The 15,120-nt window shown below is 33.6% G+C and overlaps 1 protein-coding gene across 8 annotated transcripts in view; it reads left to right on the top strand.

Moving 5' to 3' along the window:
- CCDC88A (coiled-coil domain containing 88A) overlaps positions 1–13,772 on the top strand; it is a 134,001-nt gene extending 120,229 nt beyond the window's left edge. Inside the window, exons 26-33 of one of the 8 annotated variants that reach the window (XM_045077853.1) lie at positions 263–346; positions 1,325–1,528; positions 2,126–2,197; positions 3,161–3,241; positions 5,293–5,561; positions 5,749–6,211; positions 9,775–9,874; positions 10,424–13,772. In XM_045077853.1, coding sequence (XP_044933788.1) covers positions 263–346; positions 1,325–1,528; positions 2,126–2,197; positions 3,161–3,241; positions 5,293–5,561; positions 5,749–6,211; positions 9,775–9,839 — 1,238 coding nt within the window. In that variant the 3' untranslated portion in view covers positions 9,840–9,874; positions 10,424–13,772. The other 7 variants (XM_045077854.1, XM_045077856.1, XM_045077850.1 and 4 more) reach the window with 7 other exon arrangements.
- The last annotated feature ends 1,348 nt before the right edge of the window (positions 13,773–15,120 follow it).

Here is a 15,120-nt window from a genome sequence, read left to right as displayed (position 1 = left end):
CTTCAGCCAATCCAAGCTTTCAAAGTATATGTTCCTCATCATTGTCTTCAGTGCTTTCCAAGTATTTTAAAGTGTCAAAGTACATATTTCATATTTCATTATCACTCAGCAGCATGAGAATAATAGCTTTAGTATAGCATACATAGCTGAAACTCAGACATTCATTTCTGTCCTTAATTTCAACATTTAACTCCCATCTGTTCTTCTCCCTTTTTTCTTTCATTTTTCTGTTTCTGTTTTTCCTCATGCTCTGACATTAAAGTGGTTGCACTGAAAAGACTGCCCTTTTTGAGGAACAGACCGAAGGATAAAGACAAAATGAAGGCCTGCTACCGTCGTTCCATGTGTAAGACTTTATGACAGTTCAGCTTCTTTCAAATGACTACACTGGCTTCCATTACTAATTTTTCACTAACCTTTCTCTGGACTGTGCCAATTTTCTTATTTTGCAAAGTGCAGTCTTCCTCTAATTCAAGGAGCTGGAAAAAATTTTTTTTTTTCAAAACTGGCACTGAATTCGCATTATATGTATGGTCACTGATACATATACATGCACATATGTTTAGTCATACATGTAATATAAATTTCCAGTGCCTTCTAAAAGTTGGCAGAAAAAAGAAACTTTTTTCTATGCCATTGAGATTTTTTCCCCCAAAGAAATTTACTTAAAATATAACAAAACCTTTAGCATTAGGAATTTATTTTCTTAATGAACTAAATTAAACAAATAAATAAATAAAATGGCCTATAACCCTTGAAAACGTTTGTCATTCTTTATATATTAATACTTTTTTTTAAGTGGTATGGGTAATTACATAATCAAATTAAATGTCACTTTGGATATCATCTCTTTCAGGTTTTTATTGAATGGTATACTTACTTGATTCGTAAAATGAATTCTTCAGTAACCTGCTCTGACCAAGGACTCTTTGTCATTTTCAATAATGATGCTGTATAAGAACTGCTCTCCATCTTACCTTTATTCATTCCATTTCTGTCATCACCAAATCCCATTATGAAGGCTTCTAATTATATTGCACATCACTGCGCAAAAGCATGGCAGTTGTACAGAGTAAAATTCCTTTTCCTATCTTTAAAGGGGGTGGATGTGGGATAAAAATATTTACTGAAATTTATCAGCCTTTGGCCTACTCATTTCATTCAGCTGAATGCATGTCATAATTCAAATGACCTTGTGGTTATAGTCTTTGATGTTCAACTTGCATTAATCCATAGACAAAAACCAGATCATTTATAATACAAGATAGAAATAAGAGCAGATACATTAACCATGCTGATTCATTTGCTTTCATTTGCATCCCAGCCATGAATGACCTGGTGCAGTCCATGGTCCTAGCAGGAGGACAGTGGACAGGTAGTACTGAGAATTTGGAGGTTCCTGATGATATTTCAACGGGTAAAAGGAGAAAAGAATTGGGAGCTATGGCCTTCTCTACTACAGCCATCAACTTTTCAACTGTCAACTCTTCTGCAGGCTTCAGATCCAAGCAGTTGGTTAATAATAAAGGTATAGGCCGTCTGCTCTTTGCACTGTGGTGTAACTGTTGGCAACAGGAATTTTAATTTGACTTTTCCATGTGTACTTTTTTGACAGCAACAACCTGAAATAATTTACCAAACCAGTCTGGATTCAATTTGAGAGAATTTTCAAATCATTTCAAAAATTTAAAACATCATACAAATAATTAAAATCTTTCCTACGCCTTTCATAATAAACAGCTAATTAACTAACAGGAAAAGGAAAAGTAAGCCAAGTAAAGAGTAAGAAAGAGAAAAAGTGATAATAGAAACTTAAAAAAAAAAAAGTAAAAACACTACAACTTCAAACAAAACCACGTAGAACAACCCTGGCTCTTGCTTTGCTTTGCAGGGTCCTTGGGGAGATTGCTTCACTGCTTCTGGTGTTAAGCGAGTCAACTTTCATTCATCACAGCTATTCTGTTTCTTATTCTTAGTTCCAGTTTCTGGTTAAGTCTGTGAAATATGTTAAATCAAGATGTGTTACATGTGATTGAAAGAGAATATCCATATCTGCATAAATGAAATTTTATAATGGTTTTTTTGTTTAAAAATATTTTTATATCCATTTTGCTATCTTATGTAGATACTACATCCTTTGAAGACATAAGTCCACAAGGTATTAGTGATGATTCTAGTACGGGATCAAGAGTTCATGGTAAGATATGAACTTTACTTAGAGAGTACATATTCCATACAGAATGGGAATGCTGAGGCTCTGGCACTGATTTGGCGAATGTGGCATTGCCAGCAAGCATGTTTTCTCTAACCTGCATCTCATAGCTACTTCTACCATTTCTAATATTTCTAATATTCCTTTTAGCCCCTTTTAAGATTATTGCTTCATCTGAGTAGTCTCTCTGTTGGTCATAAAGTATGCCTGCACAATGCTTATAGGTAATTTTGTTGCTGTTTTCGTATAAGGTTAAAGTTATGAGAAACACATTTTACCATTAGTTTAAAAAGTATTTAGTTAGATAACGGATGAACTCTAAGAAACCACATGTTCTGCAGTGGTGAGCATTTCAGATTTTTAAGTTTCTGGAGAGATCTACAAAACCATATCTTGCCAAACTAAATTATTAATATATAAATGGATAACATATTGAGAGAATTTCATCTATAAGCAGGATTTTAAGAAACAGGGTAGGGTTTTGTTAAATGTGAAGTTGTTTCCCTTGTTATGGATAGGAATGCAGGACATTAACTGTGCAGATGCTCATGTTCCTCCTGTTTGTGGCATCTCTGCAGTGTGCAGGTTCCATGTTTGATCTGTTGTAAGTGACCTAATCACTAGCACTTTTCTTCTTTTGGCATGTCATTCTACTCAACCAAAACAGTTCTGGTATCCATCTAGAAATCACTTCCAAACCTAAATATGCACTTTATTTTCTTTTCTTTGGATCTCAACTAGTGTTTCAGAAGTTTCTTATTCTAAAGTGTCTAACTGAATTATCTGGAAATGCTTTTGCTCTCTAATCTGTAAGATTCAATTCTGGGCATGCTCAGCCTGTGAAAGTATGCATGATTGCTTCCTCAAAGCATTCTGTGATCAGAATGTAAAAGTTCAATGTCATTAGCTAGAAGTTTTATTACACTGTCTCCTGATTTTTTCATTTAGCTTCAAGACCAGCCAGCCTTGATAGTGGCAGAACATCCACTAGCAATAGTAATAATAATGCTTCACTCCATGAAGTCAAAGGTATGCTGTAGGTAAATTTATTAATATTGTCCATCCATTTCCAGATTTTATAATTAGAAGATTGATGACATTTCTGGGGTAAAGTATGAAATCCAAATCATCTATGTTTAGAACATAGTTTCTTGGAACACTTTATACTTCATACATTGTCATACAGTATATACAATGTATATAAATGTAAAAACAGGAGCAGTTACTTTGGTTGCCATTTTTCATCTTCATAGATAAAATATTTTTATGTAATTTTTAACTTCAAAAATATCTGTAGGTCCTTACTTTTCTTATGTTTTTGTCTTCGTCATGAAAATGGTTGTCCTTAATTTTCTCATGAGGCATGTACATTGAACTCCCATTACAGAAGGGTTTTAGAAATACTTTTAGCTTAATTTATTCAAAAATAAGGGGAAATAATTTTTTTAATTCAAGAAGACAGTTGTATTTGTGTATAACAGACAAATGGATGCATATAACTTATATAAAAAATTACTTCAAGATTTTTTTCATAATTTAATATGCATTCTAAGGTCAGGTTTTTACATAAATGCCTATGAACCTTGATAGTACTTTTTCCCTTAAAGGTATACCACCTACTCAGATTCTGGAGTTGTTTAATAGATTATAAAATATAGCTAAAGTACTTATTCCCTATAGTCCAGAATTGTCAGATTATAAGGAATGCATGTATTCTGTTGCTTTTTGTATTATAAAATCATTTTGTCTCAGTTGTAATTTTATCATTAATGCTATAACTCTATTGCAGTAGGCTGAAATATCTGATCTCAAGAAAGGATTTTTTTAAATTTACATAATCATGTTCTTATGCTCAGTAGAAAAATTTAGTCTGAAAATATGAAGTAATTTCTTTTCTGATTTGAAAATTTAAGAAAATCTTCCTTTTGTAAAATATTATATAACTTGAGCCAAGTTCTTTAATGACCCACTTTACTCTGTATGATTAGGGAACCATGGAGAGTTGTATTTTCCATCTTGATACTGTATGTATACAGTTTGCTTTCAGTTAGAATCCACATAAGGAATGGCATTAAACATAGGGAGCTTTTTTCCAGAACTAGTAATTTGCATTCTGTACAGTTGCTAAACCTCAATTGAATCTTTTAAGGCTATATAGCCACATACCAACAGTGGAAAGCAGGAACAGTCAGATGATTCAGACATTAAAGAATAAAATACAGATGGAATTGGGAGGGAGACAAACCATAAGTGACTCTTAATCTCACAAAACAAACTGAGGGTTGCTGGGGGGAGGGGGATTGGGAGAGGGGGGTGGGATTATGGACATTGGGGAAGGTATGTGCTTTGGTGAGTGCTGTGAAGTGTGTAAACCTGGTGATTCACAGACCTGTACCCTTGGGGATAAAAATATATGTTTATAAAAAATAAAAAAATTAAAAAAAAAAGAATAAAATACAAAATGTATTTTATTTTACATTTTTACTAGATCTTGCTCAATAACTATATCATATCTCCATTGAATTTCCTTTATATGCCTGCTATTTAAATTTGAAAAAAATTATTGAATATTTTTTTATTCATTCATTCAGAATGAATAGAGAAACCTTCAAGTACGTAATGAATATTTCATAGACAAAGAATTAGAATTTTTAACTTCTGAATTTGTATTCTGGTTTTAACATTCTGAAATTATTTTAAATTTATATAATCATCTTTTGTTCTAAATAGTGAGGTGTTTTACAGTTACTTGAACCTGAGTTTTTAAAAATGTATTATTTACTTATTTTTTTATTCACTCATTCAGCAAATGTATTGAGTGGCCTGCTTTGTAGTTTGGCTCTGAGTGTAGTGGTGGAAGCAAATTATTTGCCTTTGTAGAACTTAAAATATTTGTCAAAATGAGATTAGAGTATACTGTTAGACTGATGAAAGATGAACACAGTTTACTATGCATTTCTAAATAAAGCTTGAAAGTCAGTTTAGCTATTCATCAGAATCCAGTCAACAAATATTATTACTTACATAGTTTTAATCTCATTTCTGTTACCGAACCCTTAACACACCATTTACTCCAAAAGCAGGTGCAGTTCATATCCAAAGCAGGCCACAGAGCCACAGCAGTGGAGAGTTTAGCCTGCTTCATGATCATGAGGCTTGGTCCAGCAGTGGCAGCAGTCCAATCCAGTACTTGAAGAGACAGACCAGATCAAGTCCAATGCTCCAGCACAAAATGCCTGAATTATTAGAGAGTCGAGCACATCACAAGATCAAAACTGGTTCCCCTGGAAGTGAAGTTGTTACTCTACAACAGTTTTTGGAAGAAAGCAACAAGCTTACCTCAATACAGGTTAGTTTTATCTAGTAGTCGGACCTGAATTTAGATAGACACTGCAAGTTAAGTTTCTGTGACTGAACTATAGAGCTTCTTTTTAAGTTAAGGGGTGCTTAGCAATTTTATATCATACAGTCTAATATATCAGGAAAGTAAAGGCTTGACTGCATTCACTAATCTGTTGTGATATCTTTTTTAACAGATAAAATCCTCAAGTCAAGAGAATCTTTTAGATGAAGTAATGAAAAGTTTGTCTGTATCTTCTGACTTTTTGGGAAAAAACAAACCAGTTAGCTGTGGTCTGGCCAGGTCGGTAAGTGGAAAAACCCCAGGAGACTTCCACGATAGACGGACAAGTAAGCCGGAACAATTTGTGAGACCCAATCCTCGCAAGTCTGAGGATGCCTACTTCATTAGCTCTCCAGGAAAACCTACACTAGCCACTCAAGGAAAGATAAAATTAGTAAAAGAAACTTCTCTGTCACGACAATCAAAAGATAGTAATCCTTATGCTACTTTACCTCGTGCAAGCAGTGTGATCTCTACTGCTGAAGGAACTACTCGAAGGACAAGCATCCATGATTTTTTGACCAAGGACAGTAGACTACCTATATCAGTTGATTCACCACCAGCTACTGCTAATAGCAGCATCACTGCAGCATCTAGTGAGTACCTTTTACACCAGTGGTCCTCTCATAGACTTCACAGTTCAGCCCATGCTGTAGGTTCTCATGCACAAAATGATTTAGCTACGGATAAGCCCAAGTCTCTATATACCCAGATTAGAAACTCAAGAACAGAGAAGTCACATTTTCTAAACCAAACTTTTGCCATTGTTAATACATCTAATAATGCATTTGGAATATCAGCCGAAGGTAGTGTGGAGTCATTTACTGTGGCTCATCCATCTCAGCCGTTTTTATCCCTGAATACAGAACTAGTTAGTAACATAAGTGGGTTACCTCCCAGGCCAATCACCAGAGTAACTGACCAGGCTTCTGCCTCTTTGGATAGAGCTGCAAAGAAAGATAACGAACTGTTTTCTGATTATCAGAACCCTAGTAACAGTAACCCACAGACTTCTACAGATAGCCATAATCTTATCACTCCTGCATGCTTCTATCCTGATGACACAGAAGCTACATTGTTGGTTTCTGAGGATAATCAGACTGTTTGGTATGAATATGGTTGTGTTTGATCAAAACTGCACAATATCATGCTGATGTTACTTGATATGCACTGTGCTTCTCTAATCTGATTTGAAGAGCTGCTGTTGAAAAGTATAATTTGGCTAGGCTTTTATTTTTTTTTTAATTGTGGCATAGTATTCACTTGTACATGATGGCATGTGTATAAATATGAATGTGTAACCACACCAAAGCCTGCATGAAGTATTAATTGCATTGTACATTTTCTGCATGACTTTGAAAACCTTAACAATACATGCTTCTCTTTCACGTTTCTTGTCACTTGATATGAGATTGTTACTTTGATACCTGGAAGCATATTAAAATAGTTGCATGCTATAATTACCAAGAAGGTATTTCCAAGTCATATTTACTTTGTTGCTCCCAAAAAAGAATGCTCATTTTCTCCCTTCTTCCTTTTTTGCTCCCCTTCCCTCCCTCTCTTCCTCCTTAACTCTTCACTCCTTTCTTCCCCTGGAATGTGTACTTCCTGTTGCACATGTACAGTGTTAAGGAAACTATGTAAAAAAGATGTCATTTTCTTTTGCCATTTAACTGTGTCTCCTGTCCTTCCATTTTATTTTTGAGGAAATAGTCATAACTCCATTAACACTTTCTGTGGCAAATATTAACTACTGCCCATATTTATAAAGTTGTTCAGATTTAAAACCTTGGTGATACTCATAAATTTAGTGTAATTCTTTAAAAACCCCATCAGATTTACATGTTACTTATACAGTGACTAGGAGCATTTGTATTAGTTGTTTCTTCATTTTCTTCATCTGATACATGTAAGAACTCAAGTACCATCTTTCCTTCAAGATGACCTTTTTACTTGGAATCAGTTAATACATTAGACTTGCCAGTTCTTTTTTTTATATAGAGTTAAAGAGAAATAAATCAAATCATACTCAATGTGTTGGAAGTTTGCATTTTTACTTCTTTTCAAAAAAGGTAGTAAGTTTACAAAGTAGTGAAGATTGTTGCTTCTGTAATCTATTTATTAAATTATATGTGTCTGTCCTTAAAACAGCTTTTTAAATGAGTACATTGTGCTAAAATAGCATTAGAATTGAAATAAACAGATGTGTTTTTAGTAGAACAAATTTTAGGATCACAAACAAAATTTTAGCTAAAAAAACACTATATAAGATAAAATATTTTCTAAGTCTGACTCCAGTGTCATCAACTTTAAAAAATTATCTTGCTGTGGTCATAGCACTTTTACAGAAGAATCAGCTAAATTTGAATCTCTGACTCCCAGAATTAAAACAAAACAAAGCCATAACCCTGATTCACTTACTTCTGGAGGAGTAGATCTTAGCTCTGTCTCTGGAATGTTTTTGTCATTTTGATTCAGCCTAAATATTACTGCTAATAACTCAGCCTGTCATCTGGAAAGGAATGCTTTGAAATGTAACTTTCTAAATGGGGAGGAAGTCACTATTCTATACATGTTGTTTCATTAAATTATTATTGTTATTAATTGAGCCAAAGAAAACAGACTCCACAAAGAATCTTTGCTTAATGAAATTTCTATCCTTTAAATTAAGCCATTTTCTGGGACTTACAGAAGATCATGGAGGGGGGCTAGGCCCTCTCCACTTTTATCTTTGATTAAAGTGCTTTTCCTCACAGCCAGCTTGCAGATAATCACATAAGCACAATCAGAAATTTTTCATATTTTTTAGTACCACCTAATATATATTTTCCATGAATACATCTATCTATTTTAGTGTCAGTTGTTTAGCTGTCAGTCCTAACATTAAAAATGTTTTTGGCATCTATTCTTTTTTTTAAAAACCTAGTAATAAAACTTAATGGTAAATATAAGTGAAATTAGATAGGGGTCACATATGATTAAAATGTAATAATTTGTGTTACTTTTTTACCACTTTGAGTCAAGAGGTATTTCATAACCATTTCAACTTTTTAAATATTAATGATCTGGCCATACACTTTAAATTTAAAATATTAAATTTATTTATGCAAAATATAGAGAAATGATGTGCTATTATATTAAGACAGTCTGGTTATTTTACAAAATTAGACTTTCAGGAAAGCAGTATTTCTAATACAAATGGCTACAGTTTATAGTATAACCTGTTTTCGAAAGGAACATATACACTGTGCATGTAAGACAGATCCATACCATGTCCGTGTGTCTTGGGGATTGTCTTTGAGAATACAGGCTAGATTTCCTTCAGAGACTATCACCAGCTATGGAGTCATAGCTTTTTAAAGTTTGGAAAATACCAGTTTCTTCCTTATGTTTCTTCATAGCCCTTGGAACCAAATTTTTAGCATGGGAGAACCTTAGAAATCACATACAGCCAGTGTTTTCTAAACTTTAAAAAATCAACATACTGCTTGCTGTAAGTCTTACAAAGATGCACTAGTATTTTAACTTACTATTGTTCTTAAAGATAAGATTAACCAACTCTGACTCAATTGAGCAGCTGCACTCTTTTCCTCTAAGACATATCCATAAATATTCTACGATTTCAGAAAGGAATATTTGGAAAACTTTGGAGATTCAGTACCCTGATTTTAGATGAAACTGAGTAGCATTCACATTTCTGCTCTGGGTTTCTAGAACTCATACCCTTACTATTTGTGTGACATCAAAAACACATTGTTAGGCATTTTGGACCCAATGCGTCCCCTGTGACCAAAGCAGTTTTAGCTGTTAACAGTGAAAGTAGGCACATTACAAAATTTTTCTCAGTAAATGAAACAAATACTTCATTGTGGATGTTTCTGTGGTTGCATGCAAGGTTATTTTTTCTTTAAAACTATTTGTGACCATTTAGTAAATAAACATAGTAAGTAAATCTACCTGACGCTACTAAAAGGACATATTATTTCTGGCTTTTAAAATGCAATAATCAGTCTTTAAGTAATAAGATGTCTGTTAGATTAATAAATTTCCCAGAGTTAGATTCTTTCTCCTTCAACAAGAGCTTGTTAGTTGCATAACTTCATGAATTATATTGTGTTTAACATTTGATTAAATAATATGAAATGCTTTTCTCCTGCAGATGTGGACAAAGTACAAGAAAGCAGAAATTCAAAAAGCAGGTCTAGGGAGCAGCAAAGCTCCTAATTCTATTACCCACTACATGACATGTGGGCCAAGTGGTGAGTTTCTTGCTTAAAATGTAAATGAGATTAGTCTCATTTATACAAACTAACCATGTTACTTATAAGAACAAGTGCACATTGTATTAACAGATGTAAATATTGCTTGCTTATTTCATGATTTTCTGTCCTAATTACTAGTCAAGCAAGATTTATTGATTGATGTAAGTTTTTGCTGCTTGTCAGTGCAGGCAACAAACCTTTAAATAGTTTTCTTTTTTTCTTAATTTAAATTTGATTTTACTCATGAATAATGTTTTAGGAATTCCTTTTTTAATTTGAAGCCCTTTTTTTTTTTTTTTTTTGGTAGGAATACAACTTTCCCACAGTGTTTTGGTAACTGAGAATAAACAATAAATTAAATATCTTTTGTATGAAGAGCCACTTGAAGAAAAATTTGTCTCTGGCTTTCTGTCACTCTCTTTCCTGTAGAAGACATATCTGGTGCATGTTGTTCTTATAGTGTCTGCTCTGATTTTTATATCTTTCTCTTATCTTCAAGCTTTTCTTATATTTTCTTTCTTCTTTCTACCTTCCAACTAAATACAGAGAGAAAAGTGTCCTTCAGTTTCTCAGTGTGAAGCCTTTATTTCTGAAGTAACAAGACACCCAACTATAGGAATCATTTTACAAATCTTTAAGGAGACTTTAAACAATCCTTCGTGACTAGAGCAGGCAAGAAATAAAAAACCTTCATTCCTTCCTTGAATCAAGGAGCACTACTGGAGTCAACTGCCAAAATTTTTAGGTTTTAGGACTTACTATACATTGTATTGATAAGATCTACTGATTAAAGGATGTTCTCTCACTAAGGACCAAGTGTTTTAAGGTTCCAAGAAGTACTCCAAGAACAGTCTACTTCTTTCGTCATTTGTTTATGAATTTATCCATGTTTGCTTAATGCTTCTGCTAAGTATTAGCCAAAATCTAGCCATTTATATTTAGTTGTGTAAATCTAAATTAAATGCTGTAGTATGTTGTGGAATGTACTATATATCAAGATACAGAGAACATTGTTTTGGCATGTCAGAGCCTTACTTGGTTAGCAGACTGCATGTGTTGGTATCCTTTCTTTTTTTTAACCAGTTATTTTGATGCACTGCAAAAGAAATTCAGTTTATAAAGATAAATCTGAAAAATAGGAGCTATAAAAATTTACAGTAATATTAATCTTTCTGTATTACCCTTTAAGCAACACTAAGCATTCATACGTGGATCCAAGGTAATTAAAAAGTGTTTTCCTGAAACTTTTTTAGTAAGGTGGTTTTCCAACAAATTGCATTCCCAAGATAATGCTGTTGTGTTTTAAATTCATTTCCCTTCTTTAGTATTGGGTTATGTATGTGTGTTTGTTTTTTTAACATGAGAGCTGACTGTTGCTTAAGAAGTTTTCTTACGGCAAAAAAAAAAAAAAAATTGTAAATAATTTACTATGATCTACATTTTGCCAGGAACTCATTTATTTTTAAGGTTATCACATATTAATAAGAACTTTTCTGTTTTTGTCGTTTATAATAATACATTAAAGTTGGTAACTGTTATTGGTACTTTTGAAATATTTGTATGCATTTGTTACCTAAACATTTGAAAGAAGCACAAAAAAAGTAGATTTCGTTAACCCAGGGAAGCATCCGTTTTTTTGTAGCTCCAATTTTATATCACAGTTTTATTTTCTTATGAAATCAAAAAATGCAGTGATACTTATTAATGCAAATTCATTATTTAACATAAATATCAGCATAATCTTAAAGGTCTGAAATGAGAAAGATAATGACTTTTTTATTTTAACAGTATACTTCTTAGGCTCTCATTTCCAGCTCTAAAAATCTTTCTGGAATAATTCCATATTCATAGTGTGGTCTAGGAACTATGTGTTTCATCACTAACCTAGTAGCCATGAGAACTGTGTCTCTCCCTCTCTAACCTTCCCTCCCCCTCTTTTTGGTAGGCCAGTTAGCAGTATTGTGTTCATAGTCTACTTTCAGAAAGACATAACGAAAAGAAAGACAGCATGTATAGTTGACCAGAAATTAAAAAGGAATTTAGAGAACTTGGACTTACTTAATGCCACCATTAACTTGGGTTTTGCCACCAAATAATGCTGTAAAATTAAATCACTTTTAAACTCTTGGATGAAAGGTGCTATGTAAATGTAAATACAAAGGATTCTTACTAAAATACAACTGTTGCACAACAGACTTATTTAAAACTTATTCTCTAGACTTTAAACAATCCTTCGTGACTAGAGCAGGCAAGAAATAAAAAACCTTCATCCATCTCTCTCCATCATGACTCCCTAGATTCAAGAATCAAACTGATAATGGGCATCATGGCAGTCTAGAGATACTTGCATGTAAAAAATGTAAATTCATTCTTAGGTGGATAAATTGAAAGTAAATATAGAAGTTATGTTTTAGCTAAATACAGTAAGTGGGTAACTTAGATTTATATTAACTAGCATCTAATTTGCACAACTAGGACACATCCCAGGACAATAACTGAAAGTTGGAATTTAATGAGTAGGAAGTGGCCCGGTGAGGGTGAATCATACCACAGCTTGACCTCTCCAGAACACTAATGTCCTAAAATAGAGGACCTATTTACTTAAGCAGCTCATTATTGCTTCACATCGAACATGCTCAGGGGCAGCTTATATATTACTGGGTCTGATGAGGCTGACCCTGAGAAAGTGCAGTTAGAGACAACCAAGGGGGAACACTTAAGACTGCAAAAGTAGGAATATTCTCAATTATATTCATTACCTTTTTCATACCATTTCAAGAAAGGACTAGATAATAACCTCATGAATATTTTACTTTCTCCAAAAGATTCAGAAGCAAATTTAGTAGGAAGTCACTCCTTTCCCTTAGATAATCTGCTTCTGCCAAACAAAGTAGTATGGCTACCTAGAAACTTACTGGGGCCACTTTCCTGACTGGGGCCTGACATGCTTTTATCTGGCTATCTTCTAAATCAACAGCTAACCCCCCTCCCAAGAAACTGAAGATTTAATATACAGGGTAATAAGCTTCCACAAAGAACTCCAATAAAGTGCTTCAGATCTGGCCATGTGGAAAGGTTTGGTCCACGTTTTTAAACTGGTGGTTACCAAAGAGTTCACGTAAACAGGTTTGTATGTAGCACCTTTCATGCAAGGCATGGTAAAAGCCTATTAAAAAATCACTGTGCATATTACAGAATTGCAGCCACCTCACAAATGAAGTATTACAGCCTGCACTGTCTTAACAGTTTATGTCAGGAAGTGAAAAAGATGCTGTACCAAATCTGGAATTACAATGAGGAGTAATAATGTATGCTAAATGACTTTGTATTTTAAGTTACATTTATAAGGAAAGTGAGTTTTGTGTTTTTCTTTTCTGCTACACTTTGTCCTGAGATGTATTTTTTCTTTAAGCCTTGAATGAGTAATACAAAAGGAGCCCATTTTGTGATATAAACCTTGATGTACATGTTGAGATATTTGGACAATGAAAATGCCTTAAAAGGAATGCTTATGGATAAAGTTGCACTTATAACACCCTTTAACAAAACCTGATTTTAAACTGTCTTTTTCTTTTCTACTAAGGGTTCTCTTTCAATGTTTGCCATTGTACTTATAATTGTTATTAAATACCAAATCAAATAATATAAAAGCTGTAACATTTCCTTTAAAAGTAATACTACTGAGGGATTTGGAGTTGAATGGCAATGCTTATTACTTGGTAATACCCATCATCAGCCACAGGAAGCCAGTATGTAACAAACCATCATTGGTTGGATTTATGTTTTTAGAAATATTTCATTATTTTTCACTTTAGACTTTATTACTCCTTAAAAAATTAAGTTGGTTGAATATTCACTTAAACTGATCTAAAAATAAAAGGTGATTTTTATAAGAAGTGGTTAATAATCATTTAAAAACTATAACATATAATTTAGCTAAGTATTATCTTTCTTTTCCCTTTGCCCTGGAAAACCTTTTTCCCAATATAACCCATAATCTTGTTTAGATTATTCTAGATCTTTTAGGGATGAGTACTGGAGGTTTGGGAAAAGAATGGAATCTTACCAGTTCTGTCAATCCTCACATAGGTTAATACAGTAATATATTGCACAAAGCAGTATCTTTCATTTTCATTTATTGACTTTGGGGAGGGAGAATGTTAAGAGAGGCAACCAGTTGTGTATTCTAGGGCAGGTTAGTCTTTCTGAGCAGGTTTTCACTATAAGATGGGAAGAGCACTATCTACTATCCTCCATCTTTGGTTTCTATTCATTAAACCTTTATTTTATGTGCAAAGCAGTCTAAAATTTCCTCTTAGAGATGTAGTAAACAGCAGGTAAAAGGTAACATGGCACCTTAGAATAAGGTATCATTTATGGAAATATTTACTAACTCCACATCTTTTAAAGTCACTTTTGTTTTTTTTAAGATTTTATTTATTTGACAGACACAGTGAGAGAGCGAACACAAGCAGGGGGAGTGGGAGAGGGAAAAGCAGACTTCCCTCTGAGCAGGGAGCCCCATGTGATGCCAGGCTCCATCCCAGGACTCTGGGGCCATGACCTGAGCTGAAGGCAGACGCTTAACTAAGCCACCCAGGTGCCCTTAAAGTCACTCTTCATAGAAATTCTGCCATGAGTAGACTTGCAGTTTCTAATCCTATATACCAAGAAATGACATTTTTACTTATTTTGCCTCTTAGCAACAAACTGGTTACACTATTACTACCAGGTGGAAATTACTTTTGAGTGGCCAAACTTAGTAAACTATGGGTACATCATGACTATCCCATTTGATTGCACCAGAGGCAAATATGAGAATTTTCATGACGAGAACTCTAAACTACTTCCGTAATATAGTCCACCTCAGACCTTCAAATAATGAAGGTTTTAATTTAAGCAAAAAAGTGTGTGTCTCACTCCACAATTTTGAACTAGCTTACATAGAACTGACAATACATAATCATGAGTTCTTACACTGTTTCAGATGCCCTAACTGAAGGGGGGATGAGTAAAATTTAATATACAGGACACAAAAAATTTTTCCAAATATATTCACATTTCTAACCTCTCAGAAAGATTAAACAAATCTTTCCCTAATCCTCATTCCCCAAAGATAACCACTTTCAACAATTTAACGTATTTCTATATTCCTTTTTCTCTATATGTACAATATAATTTTATATATGCTGGTTTTTTGCAAGTTGTTTTTCAAGTAAACCGCCTAAAGAAGATGTAAGATA

Source organism: Mustela putorius, unplaced genomic scaffold (genome assembly GCF_011764305.1).
Source record: "Mustela putorius furo isolate JIRA1106 unplaced genomic scaffold, ASM1176430v1.1 tig00000224_pilon_pilon_pilon, whole genome shotgun sequence".
Taxonomy (NCBI): Eukaryota; Metazoa; Chordata; class Mammalia; order Carnivora; family Mustelidae; genus Mustela; species Mustela putorius.
This window is presented reverse-complemented; position numbering and strand designations above follow the sequence as displayed.